We start from the raw sequence: 23,938 nt of genomic DNA on the forward strand, positions 1-23,938 counted from the left end.
CTGCCACCTCACTCGTCATATCAAACATAAAAACACAGTCCTTTTCATTTTGTCTGTGTGTAAGCTGTTAAATGTTGACGCAGAATATCTGCTGTTAGGAATCTGAATCTTCAACATTGTCAACTTTTAAAATTCAGATTATTAAATTGATCAACTGCTTAAAAAAGTGCAGTGGGAGAAATAAATCTAAACTCCTTCAACCAATTCTACAGCTGACAAAAGATTGTCCATCTGTCATTAGAATAGATCATCGGCCTGGATATAGACCAGTTGAATGTCCTGTTGTGACATTTGAATGCACTTGGTGGTGATTTCATTTGTTTTTGTGTTTTTGTCCACGCAGCGAGGTCAGAATACAGATAGTGGGAGCGTCTGCCGTGAAGCCTCCTTTGAAGGAATTAGTCGGTATGTTTAATTGGCACCACTTTGCATTGGCATAATGATACTTTGATTGGGGAGGGTTTTGTTATTTGTTTTGGTTTTATAACCAAGGATACAGACTGTCATGCATACACATTTTTGCTAATTAACCGAATTCTAAATATAATTGAATTTAGCAAACCATCTTGCTTTTGCTTGTCATCAATGTTACTGTTACTGTGTTTTTCTTACATTACACCCTTTTTTATTCTACACTGACCCTGACTGCTTTGAAAAAGGAGTCGTGTATACTTATTTCAAAGTGATTATAATAATTTGCATCAATTTGCATTTGATTTGCAAGTGTATCAAAATATTTATTCAGATTTAGCTAATAAGACTCCATCGATGAAGCACCTCCATTAGGGGTAGGATGTTTGATGGAAACTTTCTGGAGGTGATGCTGGTGATGGGGAGCAGGTGGTTAGTAGGTCTGAAACAATGACATTTAAAGAAAAGCATCCGGGAAGTGATTGGCTTGAGAAACGCGGTCAAAAAGATCATTGGTCAAGTATGGTGATGTCGGAATTGTTAATTCAGGGATTTTGACAGCGTGGGAAAGAGGAAGTGACAGAGAAAAAATAGCAGACATTTACTCATGGAGGAATAAAGGCAGAACTTGAGGGAATAGAGACTCTTAACGAACTTTGGTCAAAGCTTAATTTATGTTCATAATGTTAGTTTCTTGTTCCTTTTTTATCAGCTTCCAAGTGAACAACACTCTTTTACACCCAGTCATCGTGGAATGATAAGTAAATAAAATACGTTTTATAATATTATTCAGAAAGCCCACTCAAGATGAGTATAGAGAGTATACTGTCATCTCTCTCTTAATTACCTAAACATTTCTACAGACTTACTGTAACTCCCAAACCTTCCGGTCAGGTAATTGTGTGTCTGCAATCAGAAACAGGAGCTTGTCTTTGGCTTGTTTTTTACCCTTGCAGAGTGAGAAGCCAGTCCGCACAGATGTAATGGACTTCGTGCTTGCCTGGTTGTCCTTGGCATTAGAGTTTGCACCCTTCAGATGAATTGACATTTTCTGAAATAAGGAGGAATGCTTTTCAGGCATACCTCCTGGGGAGAAAGACTTGATTGAACCCCCCTCTTTCCTCTTCTCTGAGCAGCTCACATGGCTCTTTTATAATGGGCTATTTTTGACACCCAAAGTGCAGCTACTTCTTTCCAAACACAAATGAATGAGAAATGGTGAGATCACCAGGCTTCAGTTGTAATATAGTATTTCAGCTTAGATTTAAATCAAAGACTGTAATACATTTTATTGTGGTTTGAAACATTTTCAGCAGCCCTGCAACAGTAGATTATGTCAGTTTCCCACTGGAACGACAGGTCTCATTAATATACAATGTTCCTGGGAAAGAGGACCATCTGCTCGACATTTGTTCTTTACATCAGTTACTGTATTAGCAGTGTATATAAAAAAGATGGATTTCTTCCTTTAGCTCAATGTGAGAGTTGAATTCTGTATATATTTGTTGGCTGTACATTTGATAAATTGGCAGCGTATCGATCAGAATGAGAAAGCTGCTCTCTCACTTCTTGTGTCTGCAGCCGTCTGATTAAGACTGATATGGAGCTGGAAGTCCTGCGCTACACCAACAGGATTTCCAGTGAAGCCCATAAAATGGTAAGATACTTCTCGGATAGACAGTGCATCTGCAAGGGTGCTCAAATGGGTAAGTTTTAAGTTTTCACACTATAAAGAAAGGAACAGGAGAAAAAAGAAATGTTGAGAGCATAAAGTTAAACGGCCAAAGTATGGAAGTATCAAGCAGCTTATTGAGTTTAAAACCCGCCCAAAGGATTCAAGATGTCAGGATCCTCTAAGGCTATAAACTGTTTAAATGCTATCGATTTGAAAAAAAAGTGTTATATGGCATATCAGGTAGTAACTTTGGGTGTGCCATGTACAGAGGATCAAGCGTTGTGAGCCACCAATCAGCTACACACAGAAAACTATAATTGCTTTGTGCATAGGGTAAACATTGAGATTCATTTAAAAAGAGTCAGCAACAGTTTTATCTGAATCACATACACGCTCATGTTTAATCTGTAGATCATGAAGCATGTGAAACCTGGACAGAAAGAATATGAAATGGAGAGGTAAGTGGTGCACTTTGTCAACAGATCCTCTTTGTTCATGCCAGACATTTTAGGCCCATGTCTGTCTACTCCATTATAGCTATGGTAATATATACAGTATATGTGGGGATTAAACCAGCCCTTATTTTATTTTGCTCTGCTCCTGTCACTTTCATTTGGATAGACAGTATGCTGTTACAGTCACTGTACTCATTAAATCAGTGTTACTGGATAAGTTAAACTCTTTATTTTGATATGTGAAATGAGCTGCTGTGATGAACTCGTTTGGATTACACCCCGCTGAGTCAGAGGAGGAACAAAAAGAAACGTCATGCCTCAGTACGTGTTGACACTCCAGTAACTGATTGTTATTATAGGTGTAGTGGAGTAAGTACTATGGGGTTCTTGCTTATTAAAGGTTTGCTATATTATATGTCACTGGTAGACCTGGCACTGTCAGGCGTACATGGCCCTTTACTGTATACTTATGATTATAACACCCTAAGTAAAGCCTATGAAATATCTGATCTTCTATATATATATATATTAGTATATTATACTAACCTTAATATTTCCACTATGAACGGACCAACGATTGAGAGACTTAAGAGATTGAGAGATATAAATATCTCGGCATCTGGATTGATGAAAAGCTCTCTTTCAAGTTTCTTGTGTGAGACTAAGACAAAAAGTTGGCTATTTGTACAGAAATAAAAGCATCTTTCCTATGTTTTGTAGGAAAAGGGTTGTTGAAGCAGTTTTCATGTTGGCCTTGGACTAATAATGATGTGATTTATAGACATGCATCATTTTCAACTCTTAAAACTCTGGACTCAGTCTATCACTCTGCCTTGAGATTCATAACCGGTCATGTTTATGGTCACATAGAGTGTTTGGGTGGTCTTCTCTCCAAGAGAGACGTGGTACTTACTGGTATCTCTTCATATAAAAGGTTCTTGTTAGAAAACCACCATCTTACCGTACAGAACTTCTCTCGTACTCAGAGGGACATTACCCGACTCGCTCCGCTGACTGGTTCCACGAGCTCGCTCTGAACTTGGAAACTTTTTAACTTTAGTGCACCTGACTCCTGGAACAAATTACAGCACTTCCTTAAAATCAACTCACTTGTGCCTTTTGGACAGGAATCTGCTTTTAAACCTGCAAACTTCTTCTTGTAATTGCTTTGCATAATTGTACTTTCTTTTGCATCCTTGGTATCCCAATTTATTTCTCAAATCATTTTTCCAATTCAGAAAGTTTGTGTCTTTCTATTTTTCTTATAATGATGTCGCTTCTTTTCTGTGTTTTTGTCTTTGAGATTTGACTCGATGTCATTGTGAATGAGGGCCGCCCCTTGATGATCTCTCAAGTATAAATAAAGGTTAATCAAAACAAAACTGCTTGTGTTGAAGGTGTGAAGTGGGCTGACATGCACCACATGGCTGACCGGGTTCACCTGGAGGAGCTTGTGAAGATTGGCATCCTGAATGGCAGCGTGGAGGACATGTGCAAGAAAACACATTCCTGTAACTTCAATATTGATGTGTCATGAATAATGGAGAAACCCTTGATACAGCAGTGAGCGCGCAACAAAAATAGGCCAATCTGCAGAAACAAGTTCAGGATGAGGGCAGGAGAGAGAGGAAGGTAAAATGTTGACTGAACTCTGAACAGATGGTTTCAGGATGTGGTGGAGGATTGTTTACAGTTATGCACTTTTGATAACTAAATGCAGAAGGACAGTTAACCCACAGAAGCTCCAGTGGAAGTGCTGAGAAGGTGTCAGTGTGTGTAGTACACTGTGAAGCAGGGCTCACTGAATATGAATACAGTCATTCTGTCTGACACGTGACAAACTATACTGTTGGCTAGTTTCAGTAACAGACAGTCAGACCTACAGGAGATGGCTCAATGAACTGACATTCATCTCTAATCACAGTCTGAACAAGAAACAACAAGTTTTTTCTCCCTTCTGGGTAGAAGGTTTTGTGCAGTGTACTTAAAGCAACACTAAAGAACTTTTCCCGCTTCGGTCCCCCTACAGGTTGGAAGCGGAATTGTCCATTACATTACATTATGCAAGTTTGCCAGATCGGGTAGCGGATCTGTAGTTCGAATGAACTGGACAATGTAATATAATGGACAATTCCGCTTCCAACCTGTAGGGGGACCGAAGCAGGAAAAGTTCTCTAGTGTTGCTTTAAAGTGCCCATATTGTGAAAAAAACACTTTTTCTGGGATTTGGGGTGTTATGTTGTGTCTCTGGTGCTTCCACACACATACCAACTTTGAAAAAAATCCATCCATGCTGTTTAGAGTGAGATACGGTTTCTGAATGTGTCCTGCCTTCAGTCTCTGGGTGAGCTGTTCAAAATCGGGACGGCTTGTGACGTCACAAGCCGAAACGAGCAGGCTAACCGCAACCATTTAGCTCGTAGCGTTAGCGTTAGCATGCTAAAGCTAATGCTAACGCTAGCATGCTACCTCGTTCTCAATAGCAAAGCACTGCTACAACACACACAAGTTCACCATAATCTACAAAAGAACTACTTACATGTGCGCCCTCATTTAGAAGTCTCCCAGCTAATCCTGCCTTGTAACTGACTGGAGTAGAAACAGCCTTTCTTTTACTGTCTATGGAGCTAGCTAGCTGACATGATCTACATCTGAGCTACTGCACATGTGCAGTGCAATCAAAGATAGTACAGAAGAAGAAGAAGAAGAAAAGAGGTCTCACTCTGTAGCTAAAACAGAGACCAGGTGAAAAGAGGATCTGCAGCAGTGAGAGAGAGCGGTGCAGTACAACACAAATATGGTGTTTTTTGAAAATTAAACCATGTAAACCTATTCTGGTACAACCTTAAAATACAATTATGAACCTGAAAATGAGCATAATATGGCTGCTTTAAAGACTCAGAGTGCTAAAACAGTTCACTAAGGGCCACACTGGAAAATGAGAATCACATTAAGGGCCAACATGTATAGTTTATTGACATGCTTTTATTTAATCAAAAGTCAAATATTTTTGACTGTATTATTGCATGTCTCATATAGCTTTCTCACTTACAGTTTGGTCGACATAGCAGCCTAAAAAGTCAGCAAAAAAGTTCCTTCCTTCCTTAGCCGTCAGAGTTTAGCAAATCAAGCAAAACAATGATTACATATTTTACAACAACCTGTTTCACAGCCTGAATATAAAAACTCTCTGGTTCAGGGGGAATTTCTGAGTCTCAAAGCTGGCAAATCTGCCAAATTCTTCTTTGAGTGTCGCGTAATTACAGTTTGTTAACAGTCTTTTTGGTTTGGCGCACATCTAGGTGGCCCAACATTTATTGTGAACCTCAGTTGATATGCATGGCCGGATCAAAACTTGCAAGGGGCCGGATTTGGCCCGCAGGCCTTGAGTTTGACACGTGTCATACAGTATATTTCCTCCAAAATAAAAAAATACTAGCTTAATACTATTATCAATTTTCTTTTTTTAATTACAGTCATGTTAACTGTGTAGCTGTGGTTTTAACAAACTGTACAGTTGTCCAGGGGGTGGAGCGTATTAACAAACCTGGACTGAAGAGTCTTCTGATGGGCTGCCTGGTGCAGGAGATGGTGGTCCTACCGTGGAGCCAGGCATATGCAGTACTTCATCAACCACCTGCTGGACCAGGCCCTGCCAACCCTGCCCAGAGCTGCTTCATCAACAACCAAGTTTATACAGCTAACTATTTACATATTTGTGTTTACACAGTTATTGTTTACATGTTTCATTATTTACATCAGCAATAATTATAATCTCCAAACTTTACTTCTGTGGTTTTCCTCCAATTTACCTCAGTCTAAGTACTGCTATAGTCTGATAGGTTAGTTCAGCTACATGCAGGGTTCAAAATTTACTTCATTGTCCACCAGCCAAATGGCAAGTTAATGTTCAAATTTTACCAGCCACTCAATAGATTACATTTGTTTGTTTTTTTGGGCTGATGAGTGAAGCAATTCTACCAGCCACTTGCATATTTTACCAGCATTTGGCTGGTGCATGGTGCTAATATTGAACCCTGGCTACATGTGAGTGAGAAACCAGGAAGTGTTGTTGTTCTGGAGCTGTTGTGGAGCTGATGAAGTGTGGAGAACATCAAAGGGCTGTTTAAGAAAGTTATCCGTCTCCATCCGGCTGTTTCTTCTCATAAAGAGTGATCCAACCACCACGTATCGAACCCTCACGTTACAAATGTTAGCAGTCACTTTAAGTGACAACGTTAATACATTAAAAGTGTTCATTTCTGTGCCTCTTGGAAAAAAGACGTTTCATTTTTTAAATAATTCTTAATATAAGAATTATTTAAAAAAGGAAATGTCTTTTTGTAAACATCGATTCACAAGTAAATGCTGTGAAATGAATTTAGATAAACATTTTAATTTGCAACTGTGTGCAGAAGAGTTTTGTTTGTTTATTTAGTTGGTATTGTGTACAAGTATTCTTTCAGTATTGGAAGATAAATCTTTATACAAATTAGTACATTGGACCACAAACTTTCTGTGAACCAGAGGAATCAACTTGTCTCATCTTAAATCAACATGTCATATCTGTGTATTCAGATTTGACATGGCTCTGGAGCAGCTGTTGAACAGCATAAAATAGTTGCAAACAGCAACCATGTCTGTAGTCTGTAGAATGCAGTCAATCATCATTTTTCATTGAAGAATGACAGTGGCCCCTGGTGGCCAATACTTGCAAGTGTGTATTTTACCTTAAGCCCACCTTCCCTGCCTTAACATTTTTACTGTAGTATGTTTTATTTTAACACCCATCTTTCTATTGCATCCTTATTATCCTAATTTATTTATCAAATAATTTCTCCAATTCAGAAAGTTTGCGGCTTTCTATTTTTCTTATGATGGTCTTCTTTTCTGGGTTGTTGTGTTGTCTTTGTAATTTGTTTCGCTGTCATTGTAAATGAGGGCTGCCCCTCAATGATTTCTTGAGTATAAAGAAAGGTTGAATGAATGTAACAGTAACAGAATGCAACAACTTCAGACATCTGACAACTGTTCATTTTAACAATGCAGACATAGATATACAAACCACTATCATTGCCAATTCAGATTTTGACAATACTGTATTGTACCATGTACTTATTAAATTGGTACTCAGCAGTTAAAAAAATATGTGGTTTAGTTTATTTCAAAGCCCCATCATAACCCAATTTGTTACCTATTTCCTAAACTTTGACCCTTGTACGTACATATTTTTCCTGGTAAAGAGATCCACCTCTCTTGTTCTTGTATTCTGTTATTCATTTTCCTCCCAAGCACTATAAACGTACCTCGGATCCATGAGTACTCAGTGTATCATTGTACAGTATGACTCAATTGATTCAATCTGAGTGGAATAACTATTCTGAATGTGCCAATGATAGTCTGACTGAACATTCAAGAATATTAAGAAAAAAAATACCAGAATCGACCACTTTGAGAATACATTGTGATAATACAAGTGTCCAAAGACAACACACTCACTTTGTTACCATTTGTTTACTTTGCAGAATACTTTTCTCGTTGGATTCTTGAATTGATAGCTTCATTGTTTTACATCACACACACACAGGACAAAGAAATTACTGTATGTCTTGGACTGAAGTCTTCCATCTAGAGAACAATGGCCGACTGACAACAAAAATATTTGAGAAGTTCCAATAATATACATGTTGATTTAAGATGAGACAAGGTGATGTTTGTGGTTCAATGTACTAATTTGTATGAAATAAGTGTCTTCCTGTACTGAAAGAATACTGGTACAAAATACCAACTATATAAACAAACAAAACTCTTCTGCACACAGTTGGAAATTAAAATGTTTATTTAAATTAATTTCTCAGCATTTATTTGTGAATCAATGTTTACAAAAACGAACATATAAGAATAAGAATTATTTAAAAATGAAAGGTCTTTTTCCCAGAGGCACATAAATGAACACTTAATGTATTAACGTTGTCACTTGAAGTGATTGCTTACATTTATCACAATTTTCAAAACATTATGCATGCTTTATAAAATGTTCTGTATGAAACTTTTCATGTTTTTTGGTTATTATCATGTGTTATTCAAGTGCTTAATAAAACTCTTGATTGTGTATCTGTCGTATAAATGAGAAATGAGAGCGAGAGCAAGAACTTCAGTTTCACCGAAGAATTTTCATTGTTGTTGTTTATCTGCAGTAATCAATGACATCGCAGCGTTGAGCTCTTTATTGTGGGAAACCGATCAGAATTTGTCACTGCTGGTGACGGGGCTGAAGGGTTTTGCAGAGTTGGCCATGAACGCTTCGATCTCCTCCACAGTGCGAGGGACGCAGGTCAGCAGCTCTATACCGTCAGCTGTCACGGCTATGTCATCTTCAATGCGAACCTGCACACAGTAATGACACAGCAGTCAAACACGGTGGAATTAGAAAGGAGGAGATGTTCAAAGAGGCAAACTCAGTCAATGCAAAAATGCAAACGCACATGAGAATTCATGTTGAATCTGAGCTGGATCAGCCACTGAAAAATCTGTATTCACATTGCAACATTGGCTTTGAATATCATTTAGTTAAGTGTGAATGTATCAAAGCCCTCATTTATGATAATTTGCCAACTTAGTAGCTGAGATCAGACACAGTAAGTCCAACAGGGCAAGAGCGGTTCGACAAAGACACAGATGGTAGACGAATCCACAGTTTTGCCATTTTATCTAAACTACTTATTTAAAAGTGAACATTAAAGTTATGACCTTAAGATCTAATAGTTCTGTTAGGAAAACTGCGAGCAGACTGACCCCTCCAAAGCCGCGAAAGCGAGTCAGCACTTGGTTGTTGATGAAGCAGCTCTGGGCAGGGTTGGCCAGGGCCTGGTCCAGCAGGTGGTTGATGAAGTATATGCCGGGCTCCACGGTGAGGACCATCCTCTCCTGCACCAGGCGGCCCATCCGAAGACTCTTCAGTCCAGGCTCATCAACACGGTCCACCCCCTGGACAACAGTACAGTTCGTTAAAACCACAGCTACACAGTTATAACGACTGTTTAAATAAGAAAAAATAAATAAATAAATAAATATATATAAAAATATATATATATATATATATATATATATATATATATATATATATATATATGATGCATCTCAGACTAAATGGAGGTTGCTACCTGAGCACAGACACTGCTACAGGAAACATTTTTCAAGTGTTAAACTATTTTTTGTGAATTAGTCAAAGAATTTCATTTGAGTGTTTTAGCGTCTGAGTCTTTAAGTCCACTGCCATATTCAGTGAGCCCTGCTTCACAGTGTACTACACACACTGAAACCTTCTCAGCACTTCCACTGGAGCTTCTGTGGGTTAACTGTCCTTCTGCATTTAGTTATCAAAAGTGCATAACTGTAAACAATCCTCCACCACATCCTGAAACCATCTGTTCAGAGTTCAGACAACGTTTTACCTTCCTCTCTCTCCTGCCCTCATCCTGAACTTATTCCTGCAGATTGGCCTATTTTTGTTGCGCTCTCACTGCTGTATCGAGGGTTTCTCCATTATTCATGACACATCAATATCGGAGTTACAGGAATGTGTTTTCTTCTTCTGTTTGGAGACTTTGACTGTTACAACACTAACCAACGGTTGGTTGTGATGTGGGTAATATCAGAATTTAAAAAGTAATTGTTTTTTTAACCTATTTTCCTATGTGTCTAAGTGACTGATGAAAACAACAATCTTTGACGGTCCAGTATTAAGCGAGACCGCAACAAGCTACAATGTAAGTTATTGGGAAATTGCGCACCTTTAATTTACGTCCACAAAAGTGCTTGTTTTACCACTGACATGCTCAGATTATTATTCCAAGTGTCTGACAACATCACTGAAAGGATTCCTACAGACGTCTGCGTAAGATCCTTTTTTTAAACATAAAAACATTCCTAAAATTGCTATCGCTAAACCCACCAGACTCTATGCAAATAAACAGTAATTTTAGCATCGTAAAATACACAATATTCAAAGTCAATTTTCCACTTTTACAACAATCACCACTCTAGGTTTGGTTGAAATTAGTCTATATCGACGACATTTAATTTTTAGTTCAGGTGCTACCAGACGTTGGATTTCACTCATTTAGGCCGGATATCCGTTACTTAGGGCTTTCTTTTTGCTGGCATTTTAAACTCCAGGTGATTTATGAGGACTATGGTTAACTGCTCCTCAGATCTTTGCAAGGTAAATCGAGACAGCAAGCTAGACTATCTGTCCAGTCTGAGTTTTCTGTTGCATTTGAACGTGCACATGTTCCACCAAAACAAGTTCCTCCCTGAGGCTATTTTGCAGAGGCACCGTTGCTGCGTCCGGCGCCGCCCAAGACCATTTGTAAAATAGGATTTTACAAAAAGGTCTATCTCTGTAGGGATCGTTTCCATAATGTTGTCAAACACTTATAATAACAATATGAGCCTGTCAGTGGCAAAAACAGCACTTTTAGTGGACAAAATTGACGATGCACATTTGCCCTATAGGATTACATTGCAGAAGTTACCCTTTAGGTCTTCTGTTCTCACCTCAGGGTATCCTCCCACATCGTGCACATCGATGCCCAGCAGGTGTCCCAGGCCGTGGGGCATGAAGACGGAGCCCATGTGGACCTTCAACATGTCCTCCACGCTGCCATTCAGGATGCCGATCTTCACAAGCTCCTCCAGGTGAACCCGGTCAGCCATGCGATGCATGTCGGTCCACTTCACACCTTCAACACAAGCAGTTTTGTTAATGAAGAACAGAAATTTCTTTAACCCAAACTTTAAATTTAAGTAGGGATGTTGAGACTTTTTGAAGTGTACTCAATATTTAAACTGACTAAAAGATGATAAAACCTGGTTTGATGGCAGCCATGACAGTGCGAGAGGATTTGAGGACTGCCTCATAGATGTCCCTCTGGTCTGGAGTAAACTTGCCATTGGCTGGGAAGGAGCAGGTGATGTCTGAGGAGTAGCAGTAGTACTCTCCGCCCATGTCGAACAGACTGCAGGCGACAAAACATCATTTGACACAACAGTCAAATGTTTTTCCAAAGTGCTTTGCTTTTGTGTCCTAAGTGAGTTAGGGTTGTTTACAGTGCAACAAACATGTACACAGATAGCAAAAACCCTAAAGAACACAACAGAAATAGAACAGTAACAATGCCTATGCTTAGTGGCACTTCAACAAACAGGAGAATATGTAGAGTTTGTGAGGGAGTTACCTGTCAGTTCCAGGAGGTGCTTGCATCTAAAAACAGCTGGAAGTTAAAAACTGCTGAAAGCTACTCACCACATGTCTCCACCCGTAATTGTCTTATCGTTCGGTGCACCAGCATGTCCGTAGTGGAGAATGGAGGAATTATTGCCCCTGTTAAACAATAACACAATATGTGAATTGAAAAGACATAAATAGTTTAACTATGAATAAATACTCAGTACAAGGTGGTAATTCCATCATATGTGACTTATATAAAGCTACCATGAAAACAAATTTGAATTAAATACTGCATTGCAATACAGCATCAAAGGAATTCCAATCTCTTTATTATAGAAAACTCAGACAGTGCATCTTTAAAGAATCACTGTTTGAACAGGAAATAGCTTGTATTCATTTACCACTAATCTGCAGGAAGTACTCATTCCACATGGCATTTAATACAAAAGGCCACAGCATGATTAGCGGCAGTGTCTCAAAATTATTTAACCATAATGGTGCTGCTAGCTGACAGTAACCCTGCAACAAAGAGGAAGCTGATGTTGCACTCTTTGCAGACATGGCTTGGTTTGGCCAATAAGACTCCTTGGATACTGCAGGGTTCCTAAACTCCGCTTTGTTTACATGACGTTTACACGGTCTTTGGAGAAGCATAATTTCAGATTTTCTGGTAAAAATTACGCCTTACGTTCCACAGATACAGGTGTAAGAGGTGTGACGCATCCCTCCCTCAGTGTAGCAGTAGTGCTGGAACAGGCTGCAAAGAAGAAGAAGAAAAAAGAAGCAGTCCTTCAGAGCAAAACCCCAGTGAGAAAAAGGAAACTAAATTGTTTCAGCACAGCAGAGATCACAGGAAACAGTAATTTGCTGAAGGACCTTCACTGCCCTCTTTCTGACTCCATGCTTTTTTAGAATTTATACAGCACTCGGTCTTTAATCATCTCACGTTCACGCACATCAAACACTTCTATGGATCTGGACAGCGTCGCAAATCTGTGTATGATGAGTAAAGAGAAGTACATGTTTCCTGGTGCACGCAGCAAGGCCAAATTATAGCTGCACAGCTTGACTGCAACGGCTTACATGAGGGTAGAATTCAAAATACTGTCAAATTTTACCACACTACTTCTACCATGAGATCAAAATGTGTTTGTCATTAATTTAATGAACATTGGAGATTTATTAAAGATTTAGTGCATAACTTTTTGATATTAATGAACGTCCGTTACATTCAAGCCATTGCCAAATGAGTTGATACAAAGCTAATTAAGACTATCAGCTCCACACAGCTCTCTCTGTATTTCTCAGTATGGCTATGTTCAGAAGATTGTGGCGTCCGGTGACTTTACCGCACAGAAGCACAAGTGAAGATAATTAATTCATTTTCTGAAGAGTCCATCATGTTTTTTTAATCCTCCGTGTCCTCCTTGGCTACTAGTAACTGCGAGGAGGAGGGGTGGGGGCGCATGCACGATCAAGGAAGGCTTGTATCATGTGGACGCGCCGACAGTGTTGTTTGTAATTACTTAGAATTCCTCATGGGGGCAAGAGAAACTACGCACTATAGCTTTAAGGGGGAATTTGCAGTAGTTGTTTACAGTACTGTTTACAGTACAACATTTTGATGCACTGCAAGCTTAATTTTAATTCAAAAAATCGTTTGTGGAGGACAGTCTGAAGATGCAGCGGAGCAGTTTTGGTGTCAATTGAGCAAAAACTTTGGGAAAGACTGGGGTTTAATTCATTTTACAGTTTTTGAGTAAAACAGAGTGATGGACCTCATAATTCCTGCAAGCTTGAAGCACATGAACATTTCTGCTCAACTGGGCCTTCATTTTGGTGAAAGTTGCAAATTGGTAGCATGTATGACTAATGTGTTAGGATGTGTGCTAATTTTCAAAGTTCTAAACTTTAGACAGGTGCTATAGCGCCACCTTTAACTCTCTAAGCCCACAAAGCCAGTCGAGGAAGTTTAGCATAGGACTGGACTTATGTGCAAAGTTTGCTGATTTTTCATGCATGGGAATAAGAGGAAAAACATCTGCAAATACAATGAGCGTGACTGACGGCTGCTCTGGTGCCACAGGATTTAAAAAAACAAAACGGCTAAATATCTTACTAAAATATACAAACAAAAAACTTACTAAATTACCATTCTAATCACAGTTTGTGTTTTGCTCCCAGCTTGACTTTAAAAAGCTACAAGCAGCCAATTATGGGTTAGTTGTGTTTCTCAGTTGGAATGTGTTTTTGGTGAATCAGAAATGATCACACATTTCACTGCGACACATGTCCAATACGACAAAATTAAGTTCTGGATCTAGATTGGATTTCCATTTGATTATAACCCTGCTCCTGTAACCTGTCTAGTATTTCATTCTATATTTCATAGGCTTTACTTAGGGTGTTATACTCATAAGTATACAGTAAAGGGCCATGTACGCCTGACAGTGCCAGGTCTACCAGTGACATATAATATAGCAAACCTTTAATAAGCAAGAACCCCATAGTACTTACTCCACTACATCTATAATAACAATCAGTTACTGGAGTGTCAACACGTACTGAGGCATGATGTTTCTTTTTGTTCCTCCTCTGACTCAGCGGGGTGTAATCCAAACGAGTTCATCACAGCAGCTCATTTCACATATCAAAATAAAGAGTTTAACTTATCCAGTAACACTGATTTAATGAGTACAGTGACTGTAACAGCATACTGTCTATCCAAATGAAAGTGACAGGAGCAGAGCAAAATAAAATAAGGGCTGGTTTAATCCCCACATATACTGTATATATTACCATAGCTATAATGGAGTAGACAGACATGGGCCTAAAATGTCTGGCATGAACAAAGAGGATCTGTTGACAAAGTGCACCACTTACCTCTCCATTTCATATTCTTTCTGTCCAGGTTTCACATGCTTCATGATCTACAGAGAAAACATGAGCGTGTATGTGATTCAGATAAAACTGTTGCTGACTCTTTTTAAATGAATCTCAATGTTTACCCTATGCACAAAGCAATTATAGTTTTCTGTGTGTAGCTGATTGGTGGCTCACAACGCTTGATCCTCTGTACATGGCACACCCAAAGTTACTACCTGATATGCCATATAACAATTTTTAATGTAGATTAATTATTTGCTGATGTACGCAAAGTAGTCATAAAGAGTTCAATAATGAGTTCAACAGTCAGTGAGACTGTGCCCTTAAGCACTTGCTGATTTAGCAGGACATTTTGTTTTTACTGCACACCTACAGGGAAAGTTTAAAACTGAAAATCTGCCATCTTTAGGGACAGACAGGTAAAGAAAATACCTCTAAAAATGTCAACTGATTACACTCGTAACAATGAGGAAATAGGAGGAAAACTGACTTCAGAGGACATATAGCACTGAGAGGTTAACTGCTCCTCAACCCCTGAAGAGGTTATTCATGGTGTTTAAGTGAAATCCTGTGCAGAAGTAAAATATTGCTTTAATGTTACAGTGTATTGGTCAAAGGCTATCTCTGTTAACGGCTGGCCTCTGAGCTACTGGATGAAGTTAAAATCGATAGCATTTAAACAGTTTATAGCCTTAGAGGATCCTGACATCTTGAATCCTTTGGGCGGGTTTTAAACTCAATAAGCTGCTTGATACTTCCATACTTTGGCCGTTTAACTTTATGCTCTCAACATTTCTTTTTTCTCCTGTTCCTTTCTTTATAGTGTGAAAACTTAAAACTTACCCATTTGAGCACCCTTGCAGATGCACTGTCTATCCGAGAAGTATCTTACCATTTTATGGGCTTCACTGGAAATCCTGTTGGTGTAGCGCAGGACTTCCAGCTCCATATCAGTCTTAATCAGACGGCTGCAGACACAAGAAGTGAGAGAGCAGCTTTCTCATTCTGATCGATACGCTGCCAATTTATCAAATGTACAGCCAACAAATATATACAGAATTCAACTCTCACATTGAGCTAAAGGAAGAAATCCATCTTTTTTATATACACTGCTAATACAGTAACTGATGTAAAGAACAAATGTCGAGCAGATGGTCCTCTTTCCCAGGAACATTGTATATAAATGAGACCTGTCGTTCCAGTGGGAAACTGACATAATCTACTGTTGCAGGGCTGCTGAAAATGTTTCAAACCACAATAAAATGTATTACAGTCTTTGATTTAAATCTAAGCTGAAATACTATATTACAACTGAAGCCTTGTTGCCTGGTGATCTCACCATTTCTCATTCATTTGTGTTTGGAAAGCAGTAGCTGCACTTTGTGTGGCTTGATACAGAAGAGTATTCTACAATACTAATACCAAATAAATAACACACGGGAGTGGTAACCATTGGTTGCACTAATGAAAGTTTAAAAAATATCCCATTATAAAAGAGAGCCATGTGAGCTCCTCAGAGAAGAGGAAGCAGAGGGTTTCAATCAAGTCTTTCTCCCCAGGAGGTATGCCTGAAAAGCATTCCTCCTTATTTCAGAAAATGTCAATTCATCTGAAGGGTGCAAACTCTAATGCCAAGGACAACCAGGCAAGCACGAAGTCCATTACATCTGTGCGGACTGGCTTCTCACTCTGCAAGGGTAAAAAACAAGCCAAAGACAAGCTCCTGTTTCTGATTGCAGACACACAATTACCTGACCGGAAGGTTTGGGAGTTACAGTAAGTCTGTAGAAATGTTTAGGTAATTAAGGGAGAGATGACAGTATACTCTCTATACTCATCTTGAGTGGGCTTTCTGAATAATATTATAAAACGTATTTTATTTACTTACCATTCCACGATGACTGGGTGTAAAAGAGTGTTGTTCACTTGGAAGCTGATAAAAAAGGAACAAGAAACTAACATTATGAACATAAATTAAGCTTTGACCAAAGTTCATTAAGAGTCTCTATTCCCTCAAGTTCTGCCTTTATTCCTCCATGAGTAAATGTCTGCTATTTTTTCTCTGTCACTTCCTCTTTCCCACGCTGTCAAAATCCCTGAATTAACAATTCCGACATCACCATACTTGACCAATGATCTTTTTGACCGCGTTTCTCAAGCCAATCACTTCCCGGATGCTTTTCTTTAAATGTCATTGTTTCAGACCTACTAACCACCTGCTCCCCATCACCAGCATCACCTCCAGAAAGTTTCCATCAAACATCCTACCCCTAATGGAGGTGCTTCATCGATGGAGTCTTATTAGCTAAATCTGAATAAATATTTTGATACACTTGCAAATCAAATGCAATTTAATGCAAATTATTATAATCACTTTAAATAAGTATACACAACTCCTTTTTCAAAGCAGTCAGGGTCAGAGTGTAGAATAAAAAAGGGTGTAATGTAAGGAGTTAAAAAAAACAGTAACATTGATAACAAGCAAAAGCAAGATGGTTTGCTAAATTCAATTATATTTAGAATTCGGTTAATTAGCAAAAATGTGTATGCATGACAGTCTGTATCCTTGGTTATAAAACCAAAACAAATAACAAAACCCTCCCCAATCAAAGTATCATTATGCCAATGCAAAGTGGTGCCAATTAAACATACCGACTAATTCCTTCAAAGGAGGCTTCACGGCAGACGCTCCCACTATCTGTATTCTGACCTCGCTGCGTGGACAAAAACACAAAAACAAATGAAATCACCACCAAGTGCATTCAAATGTCACAACAGGACATTCAACTGGTCTATATCCAGGCCGATGATCTATTCTAATGACAGATGGACAATCTTTTGTCAGCTGTAGAATTGGTTGAAGGAGTTTAGATTTATTTCTCCCACTGTACTTTTTTAAGCAGTTGATCAATTTAATAATCTGAATTTTAAAAGTTGACAATGTTGAAGATTCAGATTCCTAACAGCAGATATTCTGCGTCAACATTTAACAGCTTACACACAGACAAAATGAAAAGGACTGTGTTTTTATGTTTGATATGACGAGTGAGGTGGCAGCTAGCATCAGGAAGGGTGAGGCAGATCTGCCGGGACCTTTTACAGATTACCATGCTTAAAGGTGGTTCAGTAAAATACTCCCACATGACACTTTTGTGTCATGAATTGGTCCTGTGGTCAGTCATCTGAGATTATAATACATGTATATATCAGGTAATCAGGTAGGAATGAGTGATGCACTATTGTAACTACACTCTATGATACGGATAAACCAACAGCATACCAGTGTTAGGAGCACCGCTGGTGTCAGGTTGGGCAGGACATCAGCAATCTGCAAGGAAGCAGACATGGATTCATTAGAAGACACACACACAAGTTTCCTTCTGCTCTCAGTCTACAGAATAAAGGTCACTCCGGCTTTACTCTGCCGTGGCTACGTGGTCTCTCTGGTACTCAGCAGCACACTGAATGACAAACCTCAAGCAACTTTATTACTCCTCTGCCAACAGCCTAAATGTCAGATAACAGTTCCCTGTTTCAGTGCTCAGAGACACTGGTGATATTTGAGCATTGTTAGTAGTATTAATACCACTAAAATTGACTTCCTAAAACAGTCACTGCAGAAAAAGCCCTCCCCAACACCTGACTTCTAAAGACAGCTTAATTATGAGACATTGGAAAAATTGCTCTCATGCTTAACCCTTGTGTTGACTTCGGGTCACATTGACCCGTTTTAAAATTTTTGTTTTATATCAGAAAATATGGGATGTAGAAATAAGCGCTGAAAATGTGTAGAAGAAAAATCTTAAAAGTTGGAAAAAGCAAAAACAAACTGAGAAAAAGGCATCAAAAATGTCGAGGTTGAAGGGAAGACAACACAAGGGTTAAAAAGTTGTATATGCTGTCGAGAGGCTATCATTGTCAGTTAAACAGCAATTCAATGAGAGGTTGCCGCAACCATTTTATCAGTAACAAATCTGACTTTTTATTTCCATTTTTGACAGAAAATCTCACTAGAAGACATTTGAGTTCTAAATGAATTTAATGTATGAATGAAATGTCTGTGTGCAGTAGTTGTAAGCCACTTGAGTAAAACACATCTGTCAGTCAAGTTAAGTCAGGCAGAAGAACTCGAAGGATTGCAAAGCAAGGAGGACTTTTCTGAAATATAACAAAATCCAATGTGAACACTCCTGTGGTTTTTTTTTAATTTTTTTATTAAAGAGCTCACTTGCAGCCAAATAATATTATAATACATAAATAAAAAATAGGTTTGAGAAGGCAAATGTGACTCACTACAAAAACAGAATTCTTAAAATATCATCACAGATCCCAAAAAAATATAGATATCAAGAAACTCTGCCAAACAATAAATAATGAAAGTAAACACCAGCCAGATACTTAAAAAAGATGAAAAACACATTATTCATTCACATTTTGTTTTCCTCAAACTGCTTCATTCAACAATCTAAGGAGAGCTGTTTGGATGTTAGGCAGACAGCTCTGATAAAAGTGTGTGTGTGCAACAACACCTTCCATGTGTAAGTGTTTGAAAAATATAAAAGCTACTCAAATACTCTTGACCTGGTTATGATAAAAAATAAATATTGTTTTCTTTTCTGTAGGCAGCATTATCAACGGATTGCTGAACACCGGCAACTGATGTGTTTGTCTGAGGAGATGACAGTATCAATGTAAGAAATGCAGAGGCAGTTATTATATGATTTAATATTTTCTAATAATACACTGCAGTGTTGAGAGCTGCTAGAGCTTCATGGAAGACTTGGCTGTTAACTGCAGTGATAATTAGCATCCTAACCTGTGACTCGGAAATCTTTACACAGCAGGCAGGCGCAGAGATGTAAAAGTACCTGAAATATCATCAGCAGGATGAGTCAAAGGTTGCTGTGTAAATATAGAACTTAATATTAAATTGTATGTGATCATCTCAAATGCCAGTGAAAGCTGTTGTATTATAGTCTGATTATATTATTTTGATATGTCAACATGCACACCTCCAAAATAGCTCTGGAGCTGTCAAGCCTCCAATATAGTCTGCTGTGAATCTGCTGTCAACACCGATATACATGACTGTTTCCCAAACTCCCAAAATAGGCAATTATAGACAGTCTGAACAGGACTGTATTGTTTAAATGAGACTAAAATGAAGATAATCTGAGCTGTGGGTTAAAAACAAAATTCAATAACAAAAGTCCCCAGAGAATGTCGATGGTTGATTTGTGCACAAATTAATTATCAATATGTTAATAGCCAATAAGGTCACAGACTGCAGTCTCTGTACTAAAAATATAGGCAATGACACTTTCTACTAGAAGGTCCTAGTACAAAATGAATATTGGTCCTACTATCTGGCACCACAGATAGCTTTGCCAGGAGGTTCAAATAAGAGAATGATGACGTTCACCTTTAAAAACTGTCTACGGAGGCAATAATGTCATTTGCAGTAACTTTATGAAAGGTGACTGAACATCAAGGTTCAGTTACTGCACAGACATCCATTTACACACACGTTGTAAACACCAGCAGCAACACAGACAGACTTACATCACAGGCGTATTGCACCTCATCGACAGCATACTTTGCCTTGAAGTGCTCTTTAGGAAAGATCCTGTCAACAGATGCAAAAGACACAAAAGAAAAGTACAGTCAACCAACACGAAGACTTATACTCATTAGACATTTTAAGAAGTCAATCTGTAAAAACATAACAGACGGGTTATGTTACAGTTCTGGCAGACACTAGCAGAACTGAAGTAGGACAACAGATTAAAAAGGGAGCGAGCAAAGCTAATGAACCCAGTAGTGTTAAGTGTTGATCATGTAACTCCTAAATGTGTAAAAGATCTATTTTATACATGTCAGATGACAAAATATGCTTTGAGGTTTATAGATCAGGGAAGAGCAAACATGTGACATGGTCAAGAGTCAGGAACAGGTTATTTCCAGATCATTATGTCCCATGGTTTTTCTGGTTTATTTCCTTACACACAAGCACTAGGGAGTCTGCAACACTGTATGCAACATTTCTTATAATCAACACCCTGCACAGCAATCAGCGTGTTGTCAAGTTTTCAAAGAAAACAGCAAAATGTGTTAAATAGTCATCTGCAAGTTTAAGTCATTTTAAAGTTGTAGTTTTGATCATTTGCAAGAGCATTAATCATTTTCAAAATGAGCAATTAATAAATTAGTCTTCAGTTCCTACACGTGTAGCGTGTGGACTGGAATTACTGCAGCAGGCTTTGGTATCAGTATAGTCTAACATGTCTGAGGTGGTTTGGGTGATGACAAAATTCTACGTCTTAAATGCTTCTTGGTGGCATTTACAATAAATTAAAAAAAATGTATGTGTGTGTGTGTGTGTGTGTGTGTGTGTGTGTGTGTGTGTGTGTGTGTATATATATATATATATATATATATATATATATATATATATATATATATATATATATATATATATATATATATATATATATATATATATATATAAATAAATAAAAAACTGTAGCACATGACTTCAACCCTTTCTTCAAGTTACAGCTCATAGCTATGGACCCACTGGTGACGATTGTTGGCCATGTACACCGCTCTTTGAAGATTAGTGTGACTCACTCTCCCATCCAAGTAGCATAGCTTTCAGGCAGTTTGGGAACAAAAATGATGGATTTCCCAGAGTCCACATCAATGGCGCCATAACAGTCAGGCTCAGTTACTCCAAAAGCCCAGTGGAAGAAAGACTCCTGCAGAATTGAAAGAATCAGTCAAAACATTAGAGAGGGAGATTATAACAGTCAGCTAGAAGAGAAGGTTATTTCCAGTCAGATTATTACATTAGAAAAAATAAGATGTCCTTGCTAAGACCAGTTCACAGAGGTGAATACAGAGCTCAACAACAAAACAAACGTTCAATGTACTCTTTGATTTTTGTCAAAATCCAATTATAGTCACAAGCTTACAATTTTTTTTTTATCATGAACACAAGTGATTTCTCTGCAGAGTGGCTGGCCTACATATTTTTGACAGAGCGAGAAGATGAACATTGCCAGAGAAGCTAAGAACTGCACTTCACTTCACTTTGCAAGAAGCCAGGTGAGGTTTTTGTGGCACCTTGATAGAATATCTTTCGGGATTGTGCACAACTGAGAGGAGATTGACACAGGACATGCCGGAGGGACTTAAACTCACTGCTGGCTAGGGGATCATAGATGGATGGATAAATAAATGCAATACCTTGCCCCCTCCTCAGCCTTAGTCTTGCACAGAGTCAACTAGAGACTACTTACCTGTCTGAAAAGGACGTCTGTGTCTGTGCAGTACCTCTGCTTCTGCTCTCCTCCCTGCAGCACCACCACTGACTGCGGCACTACTTTGGCTTTCAGCGCATTGCACAGCCGTCGGCGGTTCTCTGCAAACAGAGCAGCAGACACCCTCAGGGTGTCTTTACCCAGCCAGTAGACAGGTCTGAAAGGACAGGGAGACAGATGATAGGATGGCGTTCTGGTTAGAGAAACTGACTCAACTGAAGGACACTGGATCAAGATTAGAATTGTCATAAATTGCACAAGCCTAAATAGAACCTTATATAACGTAAATAACTTTTTTTCCCCCCACCCTGTCCCCACCATCACTCATCTCTTTTTCTGATGTCGTAATGCTGATATACATTTCTTTTCAATAATTTGCCTCTCTTTTTCTGAACATTTTTAATCAAAGCTTTGATAGGAAAATCTGTGAGCAAATTCAGGAAAATCTGTTATTTACTGAGCAAAGAGAGGGGACCCGTTATGTTTTCAGTTCTCTCTGGAGGTAATCCTCAGGTTTTGGTCAGTACATTTCAGCCTGAAGAGGTGGGTGAACCACAAGATATAGACAGATAGACATCCATGTAACCGATAGGTCTTGGTTATAAATCTCCGTCTCTGGTCATAGCTTTGCCGATAAGATAACCAACATTACGTATCTGATTCAGCCTGGACTGTACCAAAGGTTAATCCCTAACCTCATAGTATTTTATGGCTCAACAATTTCTGTACCATTCACTGCTGGCTGAGTATACAGGTGTAATCTGTGAGGACAGATCACCCTCAGTGAGGTGGTAAATGATGTTTTTATTAAAAGGAGGTAGACACAATCACGTACTACACGTGAGTTTTTGGTGTTGCAATGGATTACATTATGTCACAAGGTGTGCCTGATTTGTTCCAACCTCTGGCAGAGATCACCGTATTACTGCTGATTGCTGACAACTTTATGATTACCACAGCAGATTCTCGCACGGTTTTATCTAATGATCACAAGGTGTCTGCCTGGGTTGTGTCGTGATCACAAGAAGATGACGTTTGTTCATCACTAGATCATTAGTTTAGGATTGCAGCATAATTCAACAGCAGTTATTCTATGATCATGAGAAAACAAAACATGGCTTTTCATACTCGCATACATTACCATTTAAAATGCTTTCAATTTGGTCTGTTATATATATATATATATATACTGTTAGTGACGTAAATTATCTCCTCCAATATCAATAGTGTAGACATTTCTACACTACATCCTTACGAAACTGAACTTCAAAACATGTTGGGTGTTAGTTACGCAGGCACAGACAGTGAAGTAACGGCACATCTGCTGACAACAGCTTTTTTTTTTTTATATCAGACGAGCTCGCGAGTTTAGCGAAGTAACATAATTATGTTTAGTAACACCTTTATGTTCAGTAACATCTTTATGTTCAATAACATATTTATAGATTGACAGTAAAAGCTAACATACCTCTAAAAGAAATACATTTTCTAGTCAGAAAGCTCAACTTACTGTGGTCGTCCTGCATCCATGTTGATGTGCTGCTCCAGAGTGTCACGTGCTGACAGCAGTCACGTGACTTTTGTACGGCTCTGACGCTAATCAGCTGACGTGTATTGTGCTGCGTTCAAGTCTTGAGGAAATACCATCTTCAACAGTGAAGTTACATTTAGAGGCTTTTGTGGTGCTATTTTATCAACTTCGACTGTCGCTTACAAAGTGTTGTAGTCAATAAGAGAAAACAACATAAAATACATTAAGAAACCTATCTTTATATCTGTCTATCTGTCTATCTGTCTATCTATCTATCTATCTATCTATCTATCTATCTATCTATCTATCTATCTGATATTGACAGAGTTATGCAGACATCATCCAGCTCTCAGCTTCCTGTCTATTTCTTTATCATTTAAGCTACATCTGCAGTTATACAAGAATAGCACAATTACTGTAACACAC

The 23,938-nt window shown here is 38.6% G+C and overlaps 2 protein-coding genes across 2 annotated transcripts; one reads left to right on the top strand and one right to left on the bottom strand.

The window, feature by feature from the left end:
• Positions 1 to 280: 280 nt before the first annotated feature.
• On the top strand, positions 281 to 2,807 carry LOC116037651 (xaa-Pro dipeptidase-like). Its single transcript, XM_031281624.2, has 4 exons — positions 281 to 405; positions 1,124 to 1,168; positions 1,993 to 2,068; positions 2,498 to 2,807. Exons 1-4 carry the CDS (start codon positions 296 to 298, stop codon positions 2,546 to 2,548), a joined length of 282 nt encoding a protein of 93 aa, XP_031137484.1. The 5' UTR covers positions 281 to 295; the 3' UTR covers positions 2,549 to 2,807.
• Positions 2,808 to 8,662: 5,855 nt separating this feature from the next.
• pepd (peptidase D) lies at positions 8,663 to 23,603 on the bottom strand. Its single transcript, XM_031281525.2, has 15 exons — positions 23,492 to 23,603; positions 21,961 to 22,138; positions 21,290 to 21,417; positions 20,222 to 20,285; positions 17,940 to 17,987; positions 17,312 to 17,373; positions 16,548 to 16,592; positions 15,552 to 15,627; positions 14,657 to 14,703; positions 12,462 to 12,530; positions 11,849 to 11,926; positions 11,413 to 11,561; positions 11,101 to 11,285; positions 9,337 to 9,528; positions 8,663 to 8,928 (listed from the first exon to the last, which is right to left on the bottom strand). Exons 1-15 carry the CDS (start codon positions 23,509 to 23,511, stop codon positions 8,785 to 8,787), a joined length of 1,485 nt encoding a protein of 494 aa, XP_031137385.1. The 5' UTR covers positions 23,512 to 23,603; the 3' UTR covers positions 8,663 to 8,784.
• Positions 23,604 to 23,938: the final 335 nt, after the last annotated feature.

Source organism: Sander lucioperca, chromosome 3 (genome assembly GCF_008315115.2).
Source record: "Sander lucioperca isolate FBNREF2018 chromosome 3, SLUC_FBN_1.2, whole genome shotgun sequence".
NCBI lineage: Eukaryota > Metazoa > Chordata > Actinopteri > Perciformes > Percidae > Sander > Sander lucioperca.